Raw genomic sequence first — 23,910 nt, forward strand, 5'->3', positions numbered from 1 at the left:
TGAACAGTATAGGTAGTTAGATGCAGTGAGCTGGGTTCACTGAACACAACAGGTAGTTAGATGCAGTGAGGTGGGTTCACTGAACAATAAAGGTAGTTATATGCAGTGAGGTGGGTTCACTCAACACAACAGGTAGTTAGATGCAGTGAGCTGGGCTCACTCAACACAACAGGTAGTTAGATGCAGTGAGCTGGGTTCTATCAACACAACAGGTAGTTAGATGCAGTGAGCTGGGTTCACTCAACACATCAGGTAGTTAGATGCAGTGAGCTGGGTTCACTCAACACAACAGGTAGTGGTATGCAGTGAGGTGGGTTCACTGAACCAGTGGCGGACACAGCCAGCAGTGGGCCCCTGTGCAAAATTGCAATTGTGGGCCCCTATGACCTGCGGTGCGCGAAAATGGGTGTGGCTACAAATCTGCGCGCTGCGGCAAAAAATAGGTGTGGATAGAACCTGTGGCGCTTTGCGGCGTGGCAAAAAATGGGCATGGCAATGACCGGGTGAGGGCGGAGCTAACTGTAATTTAAAGCGAACCCGGGGTGAGGGTTTATTTCCTTTTAAACAATACTAGTTGCCTGGCGGCCCTGCTGATCTATTTGGCTGCAGTAATAAACTGAATTACACCAGCAACAAGCATGCAGCTAATCTTCTCAGTTCTGACAATATTGTCAGAAACCCCTGACCTGTTGCATGCTTGTTCAGGGTCTATGGTTGAAAGAATAAGAGGCAGAGGACCAGCACGGCAGCCAGGCAACTGGTATTGCTTAAAAGGAGAGAAATATGGCAGCCTCAAGATTATTCTCACCTCAGGTTCCCTTGAAAAGTGCAACGCAAAGACAGTGGGCCCAAGTTTTGGTGACCCTTTCCCCAGAAAATTCACATAATTGTGCAGGTTTTCTCAAGAAAATGCACATCATGTCGGCAGATATGCCCAGAAAATAAGTGCAATCATGTCGGCAGATATGCCCAGAAAATAAGTGCAATCATGTCGGCAGATATGCCCAGAAAATACGTGCAATCATGTCGGCAGATATGCCCAGAAAATACGTGCAATCATGTCAGCAGATATGCCCAGAAAATACGTGCAATTATGTCGGCAGATATGCCCAGAAAATATGTGCAATCATGTCGGCAGATATGCCCAGAAAATACGTGCAATCATGTCGGCAGATATGCACAGAAAATACGTGCAATCAAGTCGGCAGATATGCCCAGAAAATGTGTGCAATCAAGTCAGCAGATATGCCCAGAAAATATGTGCAATCAAGTCGGCAGATATGCCCAGAAAATACGTGCAATCAAGTCGGCAGATATGCCCAGAAAATACGTGCAATCATGTCGACAGATTTGCGCAGAAAATACATGCAATCATGTGGCAGACCTGCCCAGAACATACACCTGCTAATATAAATAAAAAAACAAAAACATTTACTCACCTGCAGCAGCAGACCTCCTGTCCCAGCCTCCATCCGGCGCGCAGCTCCCATGGGTGGTTGGGTGGATAGGTAGCCTGGATTGGATAGGTAGCCTGGTGGGTGGGTGGGTGGGTGGATAGGTAGCCTGGTGGGTGGGTAGGTAGGCAGCCTGGTGGGTGGGTAGGTAGCCCTTAGCTGGGTGGGTAGGTAGCCTGGTGGGTGGGTGGGTAGGTACCCGGGTGGGTGGCTGGGTAGCTGGGTGGGTAGGTAGCCTGGTGGGTGGGTGGGTGGGTACCCGGGTGGGTAGGTAGCCTGGTGGGTGGGTAGCCGGGTGGGTAGGTAGCCTGGTGGGTGGGTAGGTAGCCTGGTGGGTGGGTAGGTAGGTAGCCTGGTGGGTGGATAGGTAGCCCTTAGCCGGGTGGGTAGGTAGCCTGGTGGGTGGGTGGGTAGGTCGCCCTTAGCCGGGTGGGTGGCTGGGTAGCCTGGTGGGTAGGTAGCCTGGTGGGTGGGTGGGTAGGTAGCCTGGTGGGTGGATAGGTAGCCTGGTGGGTGGGTAGGTAGGTAGCCTGGTGGGTGGGAAGCCTGGTGGGTAGGTAGCCAGGTGGGTAGGTAGCCTGGTGGGTGGTTTGGTAACTAGCCTGGTAGGTAGGTAGCCTGGTGGGTGGGTGGGTAGGTAGGTAGGCAGCCTGGTGGGTGGGTAGCCGGGTGGGTAGGTAGCCTGGTAGGTGGGTTGGTAACTAGCCTGGTAGGTAGGTAACCGGGTGGGTAGGTAGGTAGGTAGCTGGGTGGGTAGGTAGGTAGGAAGCCTGGTGGGTGTGTGGGTAGGTAGCCCTTAGCCGGCTGGGTAGGTAGCCTGGTGGGTAGCTGGGTGGGTAGGTAGCTGGGTGGGTGGGTAGGTAGCCGGGTGGGTGGGTAGCCGGGTGGGTGGGTAAGTAGCCTGGTGGGTGGGTGGGTAGGTAGCCTGGTGGGTAGGTAGCCAGGTGGGTAGGTAGCCTGGTGGGTGGGTTGGTAACTAGCCCGATAGGTAGGTAGCCTGGTGGGTGGGTAGGTAGGTAGGCAGCCTGGTGGGTGGGTAGCCGGGTGGGTAGGTAGCCTGGTGGGTGGGTTGGTAACTAGCACGGTAGGTAGGTAGCCAGGTGGGTGGTTAGGTAGGTAGCCGGGTGGGTAGGTAGGTAGCCGGGTGGGTAGGTAGCCGGGTGGGTGGTTAGGTAGTCGGGTGGGTAGGTAGGTAGGAAGCCTGGTGGGTGGGTAGGTAGCCAGGTGCGGGTGGGTAGGTGGTTAGGTAGCCGGGTGGGTGGGTAGGTAGGTAGGTAGCCGGGTGGGTGGGTAGCTATTCGGGTGGGGGGCTCCCCTCCTATCCTCCCCCCCTTCCTCACCTCGGAGGGCCCCCCTCCCGATATGCGCAAATACAGGAAGTCTTCAGGGCTCCAGGCAGACGCTAGAGGCTCAGCCGCTTGGTCTCCAATATGTCTCCAACTCTGTATACTGCTCGCTACTTCCTGGTTTAGTAGCGAGCCGTATATAGAGTTGGAGACATTGGAGACCAAGCGGCGGCTGAGCCTCTAGCGCCTGCCTGGAGCCCGGAAACATCCTGTATTTGCCGCTCACCCGCCGCGCATACCGGGAGGGGGGCCCCCCGAGGTGAGGGAGGGAGGATAGGAGTCGGGGCCCCCCAGGGAAAAAAATATATATATAAAAAAAAAATACTTAATGGGCCCCTGAAGCAACGGAACTTTAGGGGCCCTCGTGCGGCTGCACGGCCGTATGTCCGCCACTGCACTGAACAGTAAAGGTAGTTAGATGCAGTGAGCTGGGTTCACTGAACACAACAGGTAGTAAGATGGAGTGAGGTGGGTTCACTGAACAATAAAGGTAGTTATATGCAGTGAGGTGGGTTCACTCAACACAACAGGTAGTTAGATGCAGTGAGCTGGGTTCACTCAACACAACAGGTAGTTAGATGCAGTGAGGTGGGTTCACTCAACAGTAAAGGTAGTTATATGCAGTGAGGTGGGTTCACTCAACACAACAGGTAGTTATATGCAGTGAGGTGGGTTCACAGAACACAACAGGTAGTTAGTTATATGCAGTGAGGTGGGTTCACTGAGCAGTAAAGGTAGTTAGATGCAGTGAGCTGGGTTCACTGCACACAACAGGTAGTTAGATGCAGTGAGCTGGGTTCACTGAACAATAAAGGTAGTTATATATTCAGTGAGGTGGGTTCACACAACACAACAGGTAGTTAGATGCAGTGAGCTGGGTTCACTCAACACAACAGGTAGTTAGATGCAGTGAGCTGGGTTCACTCAACACAACAGGTAGTTAGATGCAGTGAGCTAGGTTCACTCAACACAAAGCTAGGTATATGCAGTGATGAGGTGGGTTAAGTAAACACAACAGGTACTGGGTATATGCAGTACTGGGTGGGTAGTACAATGTGCAGCTCCCTGTCACACACACAGGTAGTCACTGAATGTGCTGGGCTGCTGGCAGTGGCACACACACTATGAATTGGCAAGGCTGTGCATGCAACAAAAGTGTCAGTTTGACACACAGAAAAAAAAAAAAAAAAGAAGAACAGGATTAGCTCTGAAAAGAGCTGCTGAGGGGTGCTATAAAAGCAATAATAATCAGCCAGGAGCAAGCTAAGCAGCCAAGAACCTAACTAATCTGTCCCTAGGAGAACAATCTGCAGCAGCTCGCCCTAGTCTGTCTAATAGCAGGCAGACGAGTGACTGTAATGGCCGCTGGAGGCTGCCTTATATAAGGGGGGGGGGGGGGGCTCCAGGGCTTAGTGTAGCCTGAATGGCTACAATGTGCCTGCTGACTGTGATGCAGAGAGTCAAAGTTGACCCTCATAGTGCATTATGGGGCGAATCGAAATTCCGCAAAAGTTAGCCTGCGCAGGCGAACGCGAACCACCGAAGTTCGCTGGGAACCGTTCGCCGGCGAACCGTTTGCTACATCTCTACAGGAGACGTCGTCCACCTCTACTTACCTATACACTGCTAGAGCTGGCCCGAACGGTTCGCCCGCCGGTGAAGGCGAACTTTTGCGGAAGTTTGATTCGCCCCCATAATGCTCCATTGAGCAGAACTTTGACCCTCTACATCACAGTCAGCAGGCACATTGTCACCAATCAGACTGCACTGACTCCTGGAGCCCAACCCCCCCCCCCCCCTCCTTATAAAAGGCAAGGTTCTCCTGTCGTTTTACTCACTCGTCTGCCTACAGTAATTAGTTAAGGGACAGCTGCTGACAGACTCTGCTAGGGAGAGTTTAGTTAGGCTCTTGTAGGCTTGTTCCTAGCTGATTGTTATACCTTATATTACTCCCTCTCTCCCTCCTCCCTGAGGGAGAGTCTTGTCTTCCAGGGAATTGTAGTATTTCAAAAGCCAGCTTACATACCTTGGCAGGGAATTGAACCCAGGTCTGAGTGCATGGTAGGTAGCTCACTTCACCACTATACCACCACCAACACTACATGCTGAATCCAGCCTAGGATGTACCATTATGATATATCCAAGAGAAAATTGCTTAAGGTGGTATAATGGTTAGGATAGCAGCCTACAGAGCAGTAGGCCTGGGTTCTATTCCTGGCCAATGTGAGTTAGCTTTTGACAAACTACAAATCCTTGAGCAATTTTCTCTTGGATATATCATAATGGTATATGCTAGGCTGGCTTCAGCATGTAGCTGTAACGATAGGTGTCAGCAACCAGAGAGAATCTGATTCTTGGCGATCTGCAGTATCCCCAAGAATACAGATATACCTGATTATTGAGGATCTTCAGAATCTCCAATAACCCAAGTATAACTAACCTCTAGACACCTGAAGCGTGTAATTGTTTGGTGTAACAGTAGGAATTGGACCACCGGGGTAGCAGGTGGTCCAATAAGTAGAGTAGACTCTACGGCAGTGAAGGGCTCCAGGAGGGGGAGTCCCTGAGTGGATTTGCAGCAAGGCCCCCTCTGAGGAGCAGGGGACCCCTGCAGGACGACTGAGCACCCAAGGGGTGGGTGACGACCAGAAGGTCGGGCAGGCCGGGTCGGCAACATACAGACAGATAAAGTACAGAGACAGGAGACTGGTTCGGTAACCAGGGACAGGCAGGGTTGGCAACAGTAGATCAGATGTGCGAAGGTACCAAATCAGAAAGCAGAAGAGAAGTCAGGAGAGCTATAATTCATAAAAAGATATCCAATAATGCCTAGTCTAGAGTGTGAGGTCCGTGGTCCCACACCCAGGAACTGGTCTAAGAAATAACACAGATGGTATACAGTATTCCTAGTCTGAGGTGTGAGGTCCGTGGTCTCTACACCCTGGAACTGGTCTAAGGAATAACACAGATGATATACAGTATTCCTAGTTTGGGGTGTGAGGTCCGTGGTCTCTACACCCTGGAACTGGTCTAAGGAATAACACAGATGATACACAGTATTCCTAGTCTGGGGTGTGAGGTCCGTGGTCTCTACACCCTGGAACTGGTCTAAGGAATAACACAGATAATAATACAGTGAACTGGCTAAGTGTGGATTCCCAGGTCCACCTGGTTCCACCACACTGAAGGATCTGACTAAGGTCTGAGTGCTAACACGTAGGTATTCACAACGCCAGACAACCAGCAACTGAACGGCAAGAGATATATATAGTAAAGCACTCCACAGCGCCACCCAGCTCCTATCAACCAATCACCTACTGAGCTGGAATCAGCTGACCGCTACGATCAGCTGACCCTTCTCCTATTGGCATAAAGAGCCTGTCTTGCGGCGCGCGCCTGTGTGCACCATCAAGTCCAGACAAACTAGACGCATGTTGCTGCGGGGAAACCGCCGCTCTGTACGCGGACACCGCCGCCTCACTGTCAGAACGCGCGGCGGTTTCTCCGCAATCCATCACAGTAGCATTGTAGTGTGTTGTGTTGGTGGTATAATGGTTAGGATAGCAGCCTACAGAGCGGTAGGCCTGGGTTCTATTCCTGGCCAATGTGAGTTAGCTTTTGTAAGCCATCAGCGGCAATGCAGAGCCCCCTAGGGCTGAATACATGCCTCTAATGCAAAACAGATGCAAAATTATGTGCTAAACTCTAATCTAAAAATTTGAGAGTGAATTTAAAACAGTGAATGCAGCTAGCCACTAGTATACTTACATTTAATTTTGCACAGTGGGAGACATGGCAGCGCTTTCAAACAAACCCCATACCTGAATGTTTTATCTGCAATGGTGAGCAGAGTTCCAGAAACTGGACTATATTACACACCCAGCATACACTGCAGGCAAAGAGAGGGAGGGGGAATTAGTGATTAATCTGCACCGGTGGGCAGAGCTCCAGAAACTGGACTATATTACACACCCTGCATCACTATAGACCAAGGGGGGGTGTTAGCTTGAGTGATAATTAGTGCACAAATTATGACCTAATAGACTTCCCCACGGCGGTGACGTACCCCCTTGGGGAAGACCTACCTCTAACCTAGCAATAAAAACATAATTCCTCGTGCTGCTATTCATAAAATGGTATACACATTTCATAAGACAAGCAAAACAGACAAATGATAAGCGCTCAAGGATGCACCTGAATTGTAAGCCATCAGCGGCAATGCAGAATTGAATTGAATGGCTTACAATTCACGTGCATCCTTGAGCGCTTATCATTTGTCTGTTTTGCTTGTCTTATGAAATGTGTATACCATTTTATGAATAGCAGCACGAGGAATTATGTTTTTATTGCTAGGTTAGAGGTAGGTCTTCCCCAAGGGGGTACGTCACCGCCGTGGGGAAGTCTATTAGGTCATAATTTGTGCACTAATTATCACTCAAGCTAACACCCCCCCTTGGTCTATAGTGATGCAGGGTGTGTAATATAGTCCAGTTTCTGGAGCTCTGCCCACTGATGCAGCTTAATCACTAATTCCCCCTCCCTCTCTTTGCCTGCAGTGTATGCTGGGTGTGTAATATAGTCTAGTTTCTGGAGCTCTGCTCACCATTGCAGATAAAACATTCAGGTATGGGGTTTGTTTGAAAGCGCTGCCATGTCTCCCACTGTGCAAAATTAAATGTAAGTATACTAGTGGCTAGCTGCCTTCACTGTTTTAAATTCACTCTCAAATTTTTAGATTAGAGTTTAGCACATAATTTTGCATCTGTTTTGCATTAGAGGCATGTATTCAGCCCTAGGGGGCTCTGCATTGCCGCTGATGGCTCACAATTCAGGTGCATCCTCGAGCGCTTATCATTTGTCTGTTTTGCTTGTCTTATGAAATGTGTATACCATTTATGAATAGCAGCACGAGGAATTATGTTTTTATTGCTAGGTTAGAGGTAGGTCTTCCCCAAGGGGGTACGTCACCGACGTGGGGAAGTCTATTAGGTCATAATTTGTGCATTAATTGTCACTCAAGCTAACACCCCCCCCCCCCCCCCCCCCTGGTCTATAGTGATGCAGGGTGTGTAATATAGTCCAGTTTCTGGAGCTCTGCCCACCGGTGCAGACTAATCACTAATTCCCCCTCCCTCTCTTTGCCTGCAGTGTATGCTGGGTGTGTAATATAGTCCAGTTTCTGGAGCTCTGCTCACCATTGCAGTTAAACCATTCAGGTATGAGGTTTGTTTGAAAGTGCTGCCATGTCTCCCACTGTGCAAAAGTGAGTTAGCTTTTGACATACTACAAATCCTTAAGCAATTTTCTCTTGGGTACCGTATTTTTCGCCGTATAAGACGCTCCGGAATATAAGACGCACCCAGGTTTTAAGTGCAAAAACCAGGGGAAAAAATAATTCATAGTAAACCTGGTGCGTCTATATTCCAGGAGGGTCTTGTAGGTGTTCTACCCCAATTAATTTCCTCAGGAGTCCCCCATGTGCCCTCAGTGTCCCCATGTGCCCTCAGTGTCCCCATGTGCCCTCAGTGTCCCCCCCCCCTGTCACGTATGTGTCCTTAGTGTCTCCCATGTGCCCTTAGGTGTCCTCAGGTGCCCCCCGTGTGCCCTTGGGTGTTCCCAGTGTGGCCCCCAGGTGTATCATATGTGCCCTCAGTGTCCCCCATATGCCCTCAGGTGTCCCCATGTGCCCTTAGGTGGTCCCAGTGTCCCCCATGAGCCCTTATGTGTACCCAGAGAAATGGTGCAGCAATCTGAGCTCAAAACTTCCTCTCTTCTCTAAAAGATCAGCAACAGCATAATGACCCCAGCTCCCTGTGTGGTCCGCTCCCCCTTCCCCATGTAAATAGTCTGACGGGCGGCATGTATGTATAGAGTGGCCCCCAGATCACTGCCTGGCACCCCATGCGTCAGCTTGCCCAATCCCCTCTCCCCGCATCTGTGCGCTCACCCCCGCTGATGTGTCCGCACTCACCCCCCTGCTGCCGCTGATGTCCGCTCACCCCCCGCCTGATGTGTCCGCTCACCCCCCGCGCTGATGTCCGCTTACCCCCCGCGCTGATGTCAGCTCACTCCCCGCCTGATGTGTCCGCTCACCCCCCGCACTGATGTCCGCTCCCCGCCGGGTGTCAGGCTCAGCATAGTGGCAGTTTTACTCACTTTAGCCGCTCAGCCTCTCCGGGAATGCAGACCTGGTCTCCTCTCGTCACCCCTCTAGTGATGGCTTTCATCAATGACGCGTATTATAGAAGCCATCACTAGAGGGGCGGCGAGAGAGGAGACCAGGTCTGCATTCCCGGAGAGGCTGAGCGGCTAAAGTGAGTAAGACTGCCGCTATGCTGAACCTGACACCCGGCGGGGAGTAGACACAATCAGCGTGGGGAGTGAGCGGACATCAGCACCGGGGATGAGCGGACATCAGCACCGGGGATGAGCGGACATCAGCACCGGGGATGAGCGGACATCAGCACCGGGGATGAGCGGACATCAGCACGGGGGGTGAGCGGACATCAGCAGGGGGGTGAGCGGACATCAGCACGGGGGGTGAGCGGACATCAGCACGGGGGGTGAGCGGACACATCAGGCGGGGGGTGAGCGGACACATCAGGCGGGGGGTGAGCGGACATCAGCGGCAGCAGGGGGGTGAGTGCAGACACATCAGCGGGGGTGAGCGCACAGATGCGGGGAGAGGGGATTGGGCAAGCTGACACATGGGGTGCCAGGCAGTGATCTGGGGGCCACTCTATACATACATGCCGCCCATTAGACTATTTACATGGGGAAGGGGGAGCGGACCACACAGGGAGCCAGTGCAGGGAATCCCCGACGTGGCGGCGGTTCGTATCTGCAGGCGTTCGTAAGTCGGGGATTCCCTGCATTTGCCGTATAAGACGCAGGGACTTTTTCTCCCCATTCTGGGGGGAGAAAAAGTGCGTCTTATACGGCGGAAAATACGGTATATCACAATGGTACATGCTAGGCTGGCTTCAGCATGTAGCATTGTAGTGTGTTCAGGCGTGGAGCTAGAGGGGGTCGGGGTAGGACAAGTGCCCCGGGGCGCCTGGTCCCCAAGGGCGCCCTCTGCATTGCTAAGCTGCTGGGTTTTTTTTTTTGTTTACTTTTTTTTTTTTGCGGCGGAGGGGAGCAGCGCAGAGAAGAGGGAGAGCTGTGCGGACGGTGGGGAAGGGGGGCCATCTCCCCCCTCCTTCCCTCACCTTAGATGCTCTCCCTCCCTCGCTGTCCCCTCCAATGTCCGGGTGGCTGGCAGCGGCGGGCGGAACTCACCTCCGTCTCGCTCCAGCGCCGGCCGGAAGTTCGGGTGACGCAGCCGCTGCTCTGGTCTGGACCAGACCGAGTAGCGGCAGTTCCATCCGGCGCTGCGAGAGACGGAGGTAAGTTCCGCCCGCCGCTGCCAGCCACCCGGACATTGGAGGGGACAGCGAGGGAGGGAGAGCAGCTCTTCCTCTTCTCTGCGCTGCTCCCCTCCTGCTGGGGAAGGGGACACCTGACCTGGCTACCTACTCTGGGCACATATACCACTGCCTACATATATTGGGCACATATACCCCTAACTACATATACTGGGCATATACCCCCGGCTACCTACTCTGGGCACATATACCTACCCTGGCTACCTACTCTGGGCACATATACCCCTGGCTACCTACTCTGGGCACATATACCCCCGGCTACCTACTCTGGGCACATATACCTACCCTGGCTACCTACTCTGGGCACATATACCCCTGGCTACCTACTCTGGGCACATATACCCCTGGCTACCTACTCTGGGCACATATACCCCTGCCTACATATATTGGGCACATATACCCCTAACTACATATACTGGGCATATACCCCTGGCTACCTACTCTGGGCACATATACCCCTGCCTACATATATTGGGGACATATACCCCTAACTACATATACTGGGCATATACCCCTGGCTACCTACTCTGGGCACATATACCCCTGCCTACATATATTGGGCACATATACCCCTAACTACATATACTGGGCATATACCCCTGGCTACCTACTCTGGGCACATATACCCCTGGCTACCTACTCAGGGCACATATACCCCTGGCTACCTACTCAGGGCACATATACCCCTGGCTACCTACTCTGGGCACACATACCCCTGGCTACCTACTCTGGGCACATATACCCCTGCCTACATATATTGGGCACATATACCCCTGGCTACCTACTCTGGGCACATATACCCCTGGCTACCTACTCTGGGCACATATACCCCTGGCTACCTACTCTGGGCACATATACCCCTGGCTACCTACTCTGGGCACATATACCCCTGCCTACATATACTGGGCATATACCCCTGGCTACCTACTCTGGGCACATATACCCCTGGCTACCTACTCTGGGCACATATACCCCTGCCTACATATATTGGGCACATATACCCCTAACTACATATACTGGGCATATACCCCTGGCTACCTACTCTGGGCACATATACCCCTGGCTACCTACTCTGGGCACATATACCCCTGCCTACATATCCTAGGCACATATACCCCTAACTACATATACTGGGCATATACCCCTGGCTACCTACTCTGGGCACATATACCCCTTGCTACCTACTCTGGGCACATATACCCCTGGCTACCTACTCTGGGCACATATACCCCTGCCTACATATACTGGGCATATACCCCTGGCTACCTACTCTGGGCACATATACCCCTGGCTACCTACTCTGGGCACTTATACTCCTGCCTACATATACTGGGCACATATACCCCTAACTACATATACTGGGTACATATACCCCTGGCTACATATACTGGGCATATATACCCCTGGCTACATATACTGGGCACATATACCTCTGGCTACATATACTGGGGACACATACCCCTGCCTACATATACTGGGCACATATACCCCTGGCTACCTGTTCTGTGGACATCTCTACCCCTGGCTACCTGTTCTGGGGACATCTATACTGCTGGCCACCTATTATGGGGACACCTATAGACCTGGGGCTACCTATTTTTGGGGAAGCACTGCTGTCAGATTGAGTGTATTTTGGGGAACTGCTGCCAGGTGAGAGGTGTCTACCATATTAAGGGGACATTCTGCCTATTTATGTGAAATGCTGTCTATTTATGTGCCTCATGACTGCTGAATTTGTCTTGTTGGGGGCCTCATGGTTACTGAATTTGTCTTGTTGGGGGCCTCATGATTTGTTGGGGGCCTCAAGATCGCTGAATTTGTCTTGTTAGGGGCCTCATGATTGCTAAATTTGTCTTGTTGGGGGCCTCAGGATTGCTAAATTTGTCTTGTTGGGGGCCTCATGATTGCTGAGTTGGTCATGTTGGGGGCCTCATGTTTGCTCATGAGTGCGGAATTTGTCTTGAAGGGGGGGGCTCATGATTGCTGCATTTGTCTTGGAACATGCTGGAAGGTACATACTGAGGGAGGGTGGGTGAGCGTGAGCCTGCTAACCTCCATGTACATTTGAAGGGGCGTGACCAAATGTGGAGCACCCATAACCACGCCCACATTTGGTCACGACCCTTCACCTTAGGGGGCGCATTAATAGTCTTTGTCCCCGGGCGCTGAAAACCCTAGCTACGCCTCTGAGTGTGTTGTGTTCGTGGTATAATGGTTAGGATAGCAGCCTACCACACGGTAGGCCTGGGTTCAATTCCTGGCAAATGCGAGTTGACTTTTGACATACTACAAATCCTTAAGCAAGCTAATTTTTCTCTTGGATATATCATAATGGCACATGCTAGGCTGGCTTCAGCATGTAGCATTGTAGTGTGTTGTGTTGGTGGTATAATGGTTAGGATAGCAGCCTACAGAGCACTAGACCTGGGTTCGATTCCCAGCCACTGTATGTAAGCTGGCTTTTGAAATCCTACTGTAACGATTGGTGTCAGCACGCAGAGAGAATCTGATTATTGGTGATCTGCAGTATCACCAAGAATGCAGATATATACCTGATTATTGATGATCTGCAGAATCACCGATAATACAGATATATTGCTAACCTCTGGACACCTATAGGTATGTGAGTGTTTGGTGTAACAGTATTACTTTGAGTAATGCACCTGCTGAGCAGGTGATCATAGGCAGTAAAGGAATACTGCTCTTGAGGGCACAGGAACCTTCCAGCAGCCTGAGACTCTCCAAGGGGTGGAGTCAGGCTGGAGATAGGAAGGACCAGACCGTGAGTGACACCTGAAGGTGGATGTCACTATCTGATCTGGAGACTATCTCTTGAGAGGAGAGATAGCTCTCGAGGTCGGGCACGCCTGGTCGGCAACACACGGACAGATAAAGTACAAAGACAGAAGGCTGATTCGGTATCCAAGGCAAGCAGGGTCTGGCAACGGAATATCAGATATGCGAGGTACCGAATCAGAGATCAAAGGGACAGTCAGGAAAGCAGTAAGTCATAACAGATATCAACAATGCCTAGTCTGGGTGTGAGGTCCTTGGTCTCTACACCCTGGAACTAATCTGATGAATAACAGATAGATAACGCAAGTTCCCTAGTCTGGGTGTGAGGTCCGTGGTCTCTACACCCTGGAACTAGTCTGAAGTATAACAGATGGATAACACAAGTTCCCTAGTCTAGGTGTGAGGTCCGTGGTCTCTACACCCTGGAACTAGTCTGAAGTATAACAGATGGATAACACAAGTTCCCTAGTCTGGGTGTGAGGTCCGTGGTCTCTACACCCTGGAACTAGTCTGAAGAATAACAGATAGATAACACAAGTTCCCTATTCTTGGTGTGAGGTCCGTGGTCTCTACACCCTGGAACTAGTCTAAGCATAAACAGAATAACAGTACAAGTAATCTGGCTCAATGTGAATTCCCAGGTCCACCTGGTTCAAACACACTGTTGGATCTGACTAAGGTCTGAGTGCTTCCACGTAGTGATCGCAACGGCAGACAACTTGAGACTGGTCAGCAGTAACTATATATGGAGTAGTGCTCTCCGGCACCACCCCTAATTGATCAACCAATAGTAACCTGCTTTGGAGTCAGCTGATCGGCGTGATCAGCTGATCTCTCCCTGCCCAGTATAAGAGTTCTGCCTCTCAGTGCGCGCGCGCGTATTCCTAAGCCTGTGTGCACTAGCAGACTCAGCCACACGCTGCTGCGTGCAAACCGCTGCACTGGACGCGGAACCAGCCGCCTTACTGTTGTTACATGCGGCGGCTTTTCCGCGTTCTGCCCTGTTACCAGACGCACTGGAAAACCGCCGCATTGGAAGCGGAATCCGCCGCCACCTCAGCAGCACACGCGGCGGCTTTTCCGCGTTCTCTCACAGTACCCCAACCCCCCCCCGGGAAGTGGACTCTGGACATCTCCTGCCCGGCTTTTCAGGATGCAAGTTATGGAACTCCCTTTTCAACTCCTCTGCGTGCATGCGACACTCTGGCACCCAAATTCTCTCCTCAATGCCATACCCCTTCCAGTGCACTAAATACTGCACGGAGTTCTGCACAAGCCGGGAGTCTAGAACCATCGCAATTTCATACTCAGGTTGGTCATCAATCAACACATTGGAGCAGAATCCATGTGCACTGCCGGTTTGAGCAAGGACACATGGAACGATCTCACACCTCGCATGCTGGTAGGGAGCAGTGGCGTACCTAGGGCATTTGGCACCCGGTGCTGGGTATTAGAAGACCCCCCCCCCCCCCCCCCAAAAAAAAAAAAAAAAGGGCGTGGCCACAACCTGTGGCATGTGTGGTGAAAAACGGGCGTGGTCATGACCAGATGAGGGCGGAGCTAACTGTAATTTAAAGTATTAGCTAGTATAGTTGCCCCAGTATAGTTGCCCCAGTATAGCTAGTATAGTTGCCCCCAGTATAGCTAGTATAGTTGCCCCCAGTATAGCTAGTATAGTTGCCCCCAGTATAGCTAGCTAGTATAGTTGCCCCAGTATAGCTAGCTAGTTTAGTTGCCCCTAGTTTAGTTTCCCCCAGTATAGCTAGTTTAGTTGCCCCCTGTATAGTTGCCCCCACTCCCCAGTATAGTTGCCCCAGTAGTATAGTTGCCCCCAGTATAGCTAGTTTAGTTGCCCCCAGTATAGCTATTTTAGCTGCCCCCAGTATAGCTAGTTTATCTGCCCCCAGTATAGCTAGTTTAGCTGCCCCCAGTATAGCTAGTTTAGTTTCCCCCAGTATAGCTAGTTTAGCTGCCCCCAGTATAGCTAGTTTAGCTGCCCCCAGAACAGCTAGTTTATCTGCCCCCAGTATAGCTAGTTTAGCTGCCCCCAGTATAGCTAGTTTAGCTGCCCCCAGTATAGCTAGTTTAGCTGCCCCCAGTATAGCTAGTTTAGCTGCCCCCAGTATAGCTAGTTTAGCTGCCCCCAGTATAGCTAGTTTAGCTGCCCCCAGTATAGCTAGTTTAGCTGCCCCCACTATAGCTAGTTTAGCTGCCCCCAGTATAATTAGTTTAGCTACCCCCAGTATAGCTAGTTTAGCTGCCCCCAGTATAGCTAGTTTAGCTGCCCCCAGTATAGCTAGTTTAGTTGCCCCCAGTATAGTTGCCCCGTATGGGGGAAGCTTGAAAGGAGGGGTGGCGGGGAGGGGGGCCAGACCCCCCACCTTCCTCACCTGGGTCCCCTCCTTCTTGCGCTTCCCCCCTCCTAATTAGTAGCAGCTTTAGATAAGCGGGCAGGAGCGGGCGGAGAGGACTTACTTGCTTCCTGGAGATGGCGCACACGTCATCGTCACGTGACGCTGGTCTCCGACTTCTCTGTCACTCACTGTGCTTCCGCTAATCAGGAAGCACAGTGGGCGTGGAGAAGGCGGAGAGCAGCGTCACGTGACGATGACGCTGTGCGCCATCGCCTGGAACGCAGGAAGCAGGTGAGTAAGTCCTCTCCGCCCGCTTCTGCCCACATATCTAAAGCTGCTACTAATTAGGAGGGGGGAAACGCAAGAAGGAGGGGACCCAGGTGAGGGAGGTGGGGGGTCCGTCTCCCCTCCCCGCCGCTTTCCCCACCACCCCTCCATTCTGTGTTGCTTCTCCCTCCTGCACAGGCCTCTGTGGGAGGCCTTGATGACACCCCTTGGGGCGCCTGACACCCGGAGCGGGGCACCCCCTGCCACCCTATTATAGGAACGCCACTGGTAGGGAGATCAATGGCATAAGTGACATCATTGATTTTCCTGGTCACTGGAAACGGACCCACAAATCTGGGACCTAACTTGGGAGACAGTTGCTTCAAAGCCAAATGTCGTGTGGACACCCAGACCAAGTCTCCTGGAAGGAATTCCCACTCTATGGAACGTCTCTTATCAGCCTGTTTCTTCTGACTCTGAAAAGCCCTCCTCAAATTTCTTTCTACCATTCCCCAAATCTGCTTTAAGGAATTCTGCCAATCCTCCAGGGCTGGAAACGGAGTGGCAGCCACTGGTGATGGGGTAAACTTAGGTGACCTTCCTGTCACCACCTGGAATGGGGAAAAACCTGAGGAGGAGCTTTTTAAATTGTTGTGTGCAAATTCTGCAAATGGCAGGAATTTGACCCAGTCGGTTTGAACATCTGCCACATAACACCTCAGAAACTGTTCCAGAGACTGATTGGTTCTCTCGGTCTGGCCATTGGTCTGTGGGTGGTAGCCTGATGAAAAAGATAGCTCCATGTCTAACTGATGGCAGAATGCCCTCCAAAACTTAGAAACAAAGTGGACTCCCCGATCTAACACTATATTTTCCGGAATACCATGCAGCCGGAAAATATGTTGGATGAAGAGATCGGCCAACTCCTGGGCTGAGGGAAGTCCTTTCAGGGGGACAAAATGGGCCATCTTGCTGAATCGATCGACTACCACCCAAATGACCGTCATGCCCTCAGACCTGGGGAGTTCGCCCACAAAATCCATGGACAGATAAGTCCATGGCTCACTCGGGACTGGCAATGGTTGCAATGTCCCAACAGGTGCCTGACGGGAGGGTTTGCTCCTAGCACACACTGCACATTCTCTTACATACTCTTTGCAGTCAGTTGCCAATGACGGCCACCACGCACATCTCGCAACGAGGTCCTGAGTTCTGGTGGCCCCGAGATGCCCAGCATTCTTGTGGGAATGGAACAACTGCAGTATTTGTAGACGAAAAGGCAATGGTACAAACATGACCCCTTCAGGCTTCCCCTCTGGTACATCCTGTTGGAACAGACCCAACGTTTCTGTCCAGTCCCTCCAGGTCTCAGTGGCAGCCAGAACCACTTTCTGAGGAAGAATGGTTTCTGGGTCTGAGGGCTGTGCTGTCTCGGGCTCAAAACATCTGGACAAGGCATCAGCTTTGATGTTCTTACTACCAGGGGTATACGTGATTACAAATCTGAATCTCGAGAAAAATAATGACCACCGGGCCTGTCGGGGGCTAAGTCTCTTAGCGCCCTCAATGTACTCCAAATTCTTGTGGTCAGTATAGACAGTAATGGTATGTTCTGCACCCTCTAGCCAATGTCGCCATTCCTCGAAGGCCAACTTAATGGCTAGAAGTTCCCTATTGCCCATATCATAGTTCTTCTCTGCGGGTGAAAACCTACGTGAAAAATAGGCACAGGGGTGTAATTTTCCCTGCAACCCAGAACCCTGAGACAGCACAGCCCCTACCCCTACCTCTGAGGCATCTACCTCCACAATAAAGGGAAAGGTGGTGTCGACATGTCTCAAAATGGGTGCAGTACAGAACAATTTCTTCAGAGTGGAGAAAGCAGCATGGGCCTCAGGGGACCAGTGATGAGTATCTGCCCCTTTCTTTGTGAGACTGATGAGAGGTGAGATCACCGTAGAGTACCCCTTTATGAACTTCCTATAGTAGTTGGCGGACCCCAGGAACCTCTGGAGAGCCTTCAGTCCCACAGGTTCGGGCCACTCCAAAACAGCTGAAACTTTTCCAGGGTCCATAGAGAGGCCAGAGGTGGACATTATGTACCCCAGAAAGGCAACAGAGGTCACTTTGAAAATGCATTTCTCCAGTTTAGCGTACAGCATATTTTGTCTCAACTTCTGTAACACAAACTTAACATGCTTTCTGTGCTCAGAGAGGTTAGACGAGAAGATTAGTATGTTGTCTAAATATACTAAGACGAATCTGCCCAATACTTCTCTAAAGACTTCATTAATCAGCTCTTGAAAGATGGCCGGGGCATTACACAACCCGAAGGGCATCACCAGGTACTCATAGTGCCCGTCGGGCGTGTTAAAGGCCGTCTTCCATTCATCACCGTCCCTGATCCGCACAAGGTTGTAAGCACCCCTTAAATCCAGTTTCGAGAAAATCTTAGCATTGGTGACTTGAGTAAATAAATCGTCTATTAAAGGCAAAGGATAGCGATTCTTTACTGTAATTTTATTTAAGCCCCGATAATCAATGCATGGACGGAGGCCTCCATCCTTCTTTTTCACAAAAAAGAACCCTGCCCCTGCTGGGGACCGAGAAGGGCGGATAAAACCTTTAGCTAAGTTCTCTCGGATGTATTCCTGCATGGCCAATTTCTCTGGCCCAGATAAATTATAGAGATGATCTCTAGGGGGCATACAACCAGACCTGAGATCAATGGGGCAATCAAAAGGACGGTGTGAAGGAAGTTTATCTGCTGACTTGGGACAAAACACGTCCGCAAATTCTGAATACTGATCTGGCAATCCCTCCATGTAAATCTTGGTTTTACCAAAGGTTACTTTCGCTAGACAATGATGATAGCAATGGGCAGACCAGCTAGCTAGCTGACCCGTAGCCCAATTGATCTGAGGCGAGTGAATTTGTAACCATGGCATGCCAAGAATGATCATGGAGGTTGCCATTCGTAACACAAAAAATGGTAAACTTTCTTTATGCAGCACCCCTATTGTGACCTCCAAGTCTGGGGTCTGAGAGAGAGGGTGGTTACTCTGCAGGGGAGAATCATCCACTGCAGTGACTCGAATCTGTTGTTTTAGTGGGGAGATCAGAATCCCCAATTTCTTAGCAAATTCATAATCCATAAAATTAGCTGCTGAGCCAGAATCTATGAAGGCCTCAGTAGTCTCTATCTTATCCTGCCAGGATATGGTACAAGGGAGAAGAAAACATTTATCATCTAGAGGTAATGACTGCGCGCCTAGGGTATTACCCCCGACTACACCTAGGCGGCAGCGTTTCCCGATTTCCTGGGACAATTCTGCACTTTATGACCCCCTCTCTGCACAGTATAGACAGAGCTGCTCTGTTTCTCTGCGTCTCTGTTCCACCTGAGACAGTCGACCGACCAATCTGCATTGGTTCCGGCAGAGGTGAAGCAGGAGGAGATGGAACAGAAGGAGATGCTGCGTAGGACAAGTATCTCACATTGTTCCTACCCCGGGTCTGTCTTTGGTATCGTAGGCGACGATCAATTCTGATGGCCGATGAAATGGCCTCATCGATGGATTTGGGCTCAGGATGACCCAACATTAGATCAGAAACTGTGTCTGACAACCCTGATAAGAAACAGTCTAAAAGGGCGAATGAGTCCCATCTACCTGAAACTGCCCACTTTCTAAACTCCGCAGCATAGTTTTCTACCGGTCCTTTGCCCTGCCGTAACAACTTGAGCTTCCGCTCAGCGGTAGAGGCAATGTCCGGGTCATCGAAAATTATAGCCATTGCTTTAAAAAATTCATCCACCGAGGTCAGGGCCTTATCCCCCGTGGGAAGATTATATGCCCAAGTCCGGGAATCCCCTGATAATAGAGTCTTAATAAAGGTTACTCTCTGTGCTACGGTTCCTGATGAATTAGGCCTTAACTCAAAGTATGATAACACTCTGTTTCTAAAATTCCGGAAGTCAGATCTGTGACCAGAAAACTTTTCAGGTACAGACATGCGTATGTCTGTTCTAGGAGGAGATCGCACGGTATCCACAGCCGTCTGATAAACTTGTACAGTCCCAGACAAAGCGTTGATTTGAGTCTGGAGACTGTCCAGCACTCGGGTGTAATTTTCCACCGTAGTGGTGAGTGCATTGAGACAGCTGCGGAGTGCGTCCATTTGGGTTTGGTCTGCCGTTCTGTAACGATTGGTGTCAGCACGCAGAGAGAATCTGATTATTGGTGATCTGCAGTATCACCAAGAATGCAGATGTATACCTGATTATTGATGATCTGCAGAATCACCGATAATACAGATATATTGCTAACCTCTGGACACCTATAGGTATGTGAGTGTTTGGTGTAACAGTAGTACTTTGAGTAATGCACCTGCTGAGCAGGTGATCATAGGCAGTAAAGGAATATTGCTCTTGAGGGCACAGGAACCTTCCAGCAGCCTGAGACTCTCCAAGGGGTGGAGTCAGGCAGGAGATAGGAAGGACCAGAGCGTGAGTGACACCTGAAGGTGGATGTCACTATCTGATCTGGAGACTATCTCTTGAGAGGAGAGATAGCTCTCGAGGTTGGGCACGCCTGGTCGGCAACACACGGACAGATAAAGTACAAAGACAGAAGGCTGATTCGGTATCCAAGGCAAGCAGGGTCTGGCAACGGAATATCAGATATGCGAGGTACCGAATCAGAGATCAAAGGGACAGTCAGGAAAGCAGTAAGTCATAACAGATATCAACAATGCCTAGTCTGGGTGTGAGGTCCTTGGTCTCTACACCCTGGAACTAATCTGATGAATAACAGATAGATAACGCAAGTTCCCTAGTCTGGGTGTGAGGTCCGTGGTCTCTAAACCCTGGAACTAGTCTGAAGTATAACAGATGGATAACACAAGTTCCCTAGTCTGGGTGTGAGGTCCGTGGTCTCTACACCCTGGAACTAGTCTGAAGTATAACAGATGGATAACACAAGTTCCCTAGTCTGGGTGTGAGGTCCGTGGTCTCTACACCCTGGAACTAATCTCATTAATAACAGATAGATAACGTAAGTTCCCTAGTCTGGGTGTGATGTCCGTGGTCTCTACACCCTGGAACTAGTCTGAAGTATAACAGATGGATAACACAAGTTCCCTAGTCTGAGTGTGAGGTCCGTGGTCTCTACACCCTGGAACTAGTCTGAAGTATAAAACATGGATAACACAAGTTCCCTAGTCTGGGTGTGAGGTCCATGGTCTCTACACCCTGGAACTAGTCTGAAGAATAACAGATAGATAACACAAGTTCCCTATTCTTGGTGTGAGGTCCGTGGTCTCTACACCCTGGAACTAGTCTAAGCATAAACAGAATAACAGTACAAGTAATCTGGCTCAATGTGAATTCACACTGTTAGATCTGACTAAGGTCTGAGTGCTTCCACGTAGTGATCGCAACGGCAGACAACTTGAGACTGGTCAGCAGTAACTATATATGGAGTAGTGCTCTCCGGCACCACCCCTAATTCATCAACCAATAGTAACCTGCTCTGGAGTCAGCTGATCGGCGTGATCAGCTGATCTCTCCCTGCCCAGTATAAGAGTTCTGCCTCTCAGCGCGCGTATTCCTAAGCCTGTGTGCACTAGCAGACTCAGCCACACCAGACACACACTGCTGCGTGCAAACCGCTGCGATGGACACGGAACCAGCCGCCTTACTGTTGTCACATGCGGCGGCTTTTCAGCGTTCTGCCCTGTTACCAGACGCCGCATTGGACGCAGAATCCGCCGCCTCCTCAGCAGCACACGTGGCGGCTTTTCCGCGTTCTCTCACACCTACATTTAACTAAGCAAGCTCATTTTTCTCTTGGATATATCACAATGGTACATGCTAGGCTGGCTTCAGCATGTAGCATTGTAGTGTGTTGTGTTGGTGGTATAATGGTTAGGATAGCAGCCTACAGAGCACTAGACCTGGGTTCGATTCTAAGCCAATGTATGTAAGCTGGCTTTTGAAATCCTACATTTAACTAAGCAAGCTCATTTTTCTCTTGGATATATCACAATGGTACATGCTAGGATGGCTTTAGCATGTAGCATTGTAGTGTGTTGTGTTGGTGGTATAATGGTTAGGATAGCAGCCTACAGAGCGGTAGGCCTGGGTTCTATTCCTGGCCAATATGAGTTGGCTTTTGACATACTACAAATCCTTAAAGAGAATCTGTATGGTTAAAATCGCTCAAAAGTAAACATACCAGTGCGTTAGGGGACATCTCCTATTACCCTCTGTCACAATTTCGCCGCTCCTCGCTGCATTAAAAGTGGTGAAAAACAGTTTTAAAAAGTTTGTTTATAAACAAACAAAATGGCCACCAAAACAGGAAGTAGGTTGATGTACAGTATGTCCACACATAGAAAAATACATCCATACACAAGCAGGCTGTATACACCCTTCCTTTTGAATCTCAAGAGATCATTTGTGTGTTTCTTTCCCCCTGCAGTTCTCATGCACTGAAGTTTCAGGCTGCTCTTTTCTTCCTGCAAACAGTTTTGCCCTTGTTTGTAATTCCTCAGTATGTGAAAGCCCAGCCAGCTCAGAGGACGATTTATCCAGCTTGTAAAAGATAAGAGAGAAGAGAGAAGCTGCCCTAATCTAAATAATACACAGTCAGTGTGCATAGAGGGCCCTGGAAGGGGGAGTTCATAGCAGAACCACAACACTAAAGAACTTGGCAGCCTTCCAGACACAGGCCGACAACTCTGACAGGGGAAAGATACATTGATTTATTACAGAGACTGTGTTAGTAGAAAGTGCTGCAGTTAGCCAGAACACATTAGAATAGCTTTTGGAACTTGCAGGATGATAAAAAACAGGATGCAATTTTTGTTACGGAGTCTCTTTAAGCAATTTTCTCTTGGATATATCATAATGGTACATGCTAGGCTGGCTTCAGCATATAGTGTTGGTGGTGGTATAGTGGTGAAGTGAGCTACCTCAGGATGTCACCCCGTCCACCAGAATAACACATCTACTAAAATATAAACTGATCCCAACATAAACCAAAGTATTTAGTGTTACCTGGGAAATAAGGACAGTTAACAAATCAAATATAAAGCTTAGTTAGAAAAGCACGGCCTGCAAAAATGACGGGTATAAATGTAATTCCAGATTTCAATTTATCATATTTTTTATGGTTTGTAAAATTCTTGCTCAGATAGTTTTGCTGGATTCATACATTTGTGAAGAGAAGAAACAAGGAAGAGTGAAGAGGAAAGGGAGATTCAGCCATGAAACAGAAACACCCACTTACTTGTGATCCACCATCTGGTGACAGCTGTGCTCTGATACCCCCAGGCCCCCACTGTCACCACTAAGATGGTGTAAATAGCCCCAGATGTCAGACTCTGAAGGGTGACAGTCGTTGTAGTACTTGTAGTGCTCCCAGCAATGGCAGATGGAGATGATGGACTCCAGTAAGTTATATTATAGGACTTTATCACACCGGCCATATTAGCTGGCTCTCCCCAGGACAAGGTGATGCTGTTGGTTGTAGTGCTGGTAATGCTGATGTTTCCGGGTGGAGTGGGGACTGTGAAACAGACAGATGGAATACAGAGAGTTTATTAAGGCTAAAACAAGTTCTGTATGGCTTTCATACATTGGATATGTTCTGAATTAGGCTGGCTTCACACGTCACAGAGACAGACCGCTATTCACAACAGAGACAAGCGGATAGACTGACATGTCAGCGGATTCTGTTATAAATGTTAATAACACCCCTATAACGTCAGTTCCCCAAGTGTATTGCCTATGGGGTTATAATTTATTCCTCTCTTTCTTTTATCCCTCACTTAATCACCTCCTGTCATCTTCAGCTCACATAGCATAAACCTCAATGTTCTACCAAAGCGATTCTAACGATCGGTGTAACACAGAGAGTGTCTGATTACCGGTGAACTGCAGTATCACCGAGAATACAGAATATACCCGATTATGGATGATCTGCAGTATCACCGATAATCAGATATATCTACTAACCTCTGGACACCTGAGATAGAAGTGAGTGTTTGGTGTAACAGTAACACTAGAGGACTGTACCTAAGGCGTAGGTACAGGGGCAGTAATGAATACTGCACAGAAGTGTGCTCCTTCCGTAAGGCTAGACTCTCCTGGGGGAGGAGCTAAGCAGAACGTAGGAAGGGCAGAACGTGAGTGACACCAAAGAGAGGGTGTCACTAACAGATCTGGGAACTGCCTCTAACAGTAAGGCTAGTTCTCGAGGTC

The 23,910-nt window shown here is 50.0% G+C and overlaps 1 protein-coding gene across 1 annotated transcript in view; it reads right to left on the bottom strand.

Moving 5' to 3' along the window:
* LOC137537964 (receptor-type tyrosine-protein phosphatase beta-like) overlaps positions 1-23,910 on the bottom strand; it is a 421,053-nt gene that overhangs the window by 235,978 nt on the left and 161,165 nt on the right. The window contains exon 21 of the mRNA XM_068259888.1: positions 22,937-23,215. Within this exon, the coding sequence (XP_068115989.1) occupies positions 22,937-23,215 (279 nt within the window). The remainder of the gene's footprint in view (positions 1-22,936; positions 23,216-23,910) is intronic.

Source organism: Hyperolius riggenbachi, chromosome 11 (genome assembly GCF_040937935.1).
Source record: "Hyperolius riggenbachi isolate aHypRig1 chromosome 11, aHypRig1.pri, whole genome shotgun sequence".
Lineage (NCBI taxonomy): Eukaryota > Metazoa > Chordata > Amphibia > Anura > Hyperoliidae > Hyperolius > Hyperolius riggenbachi.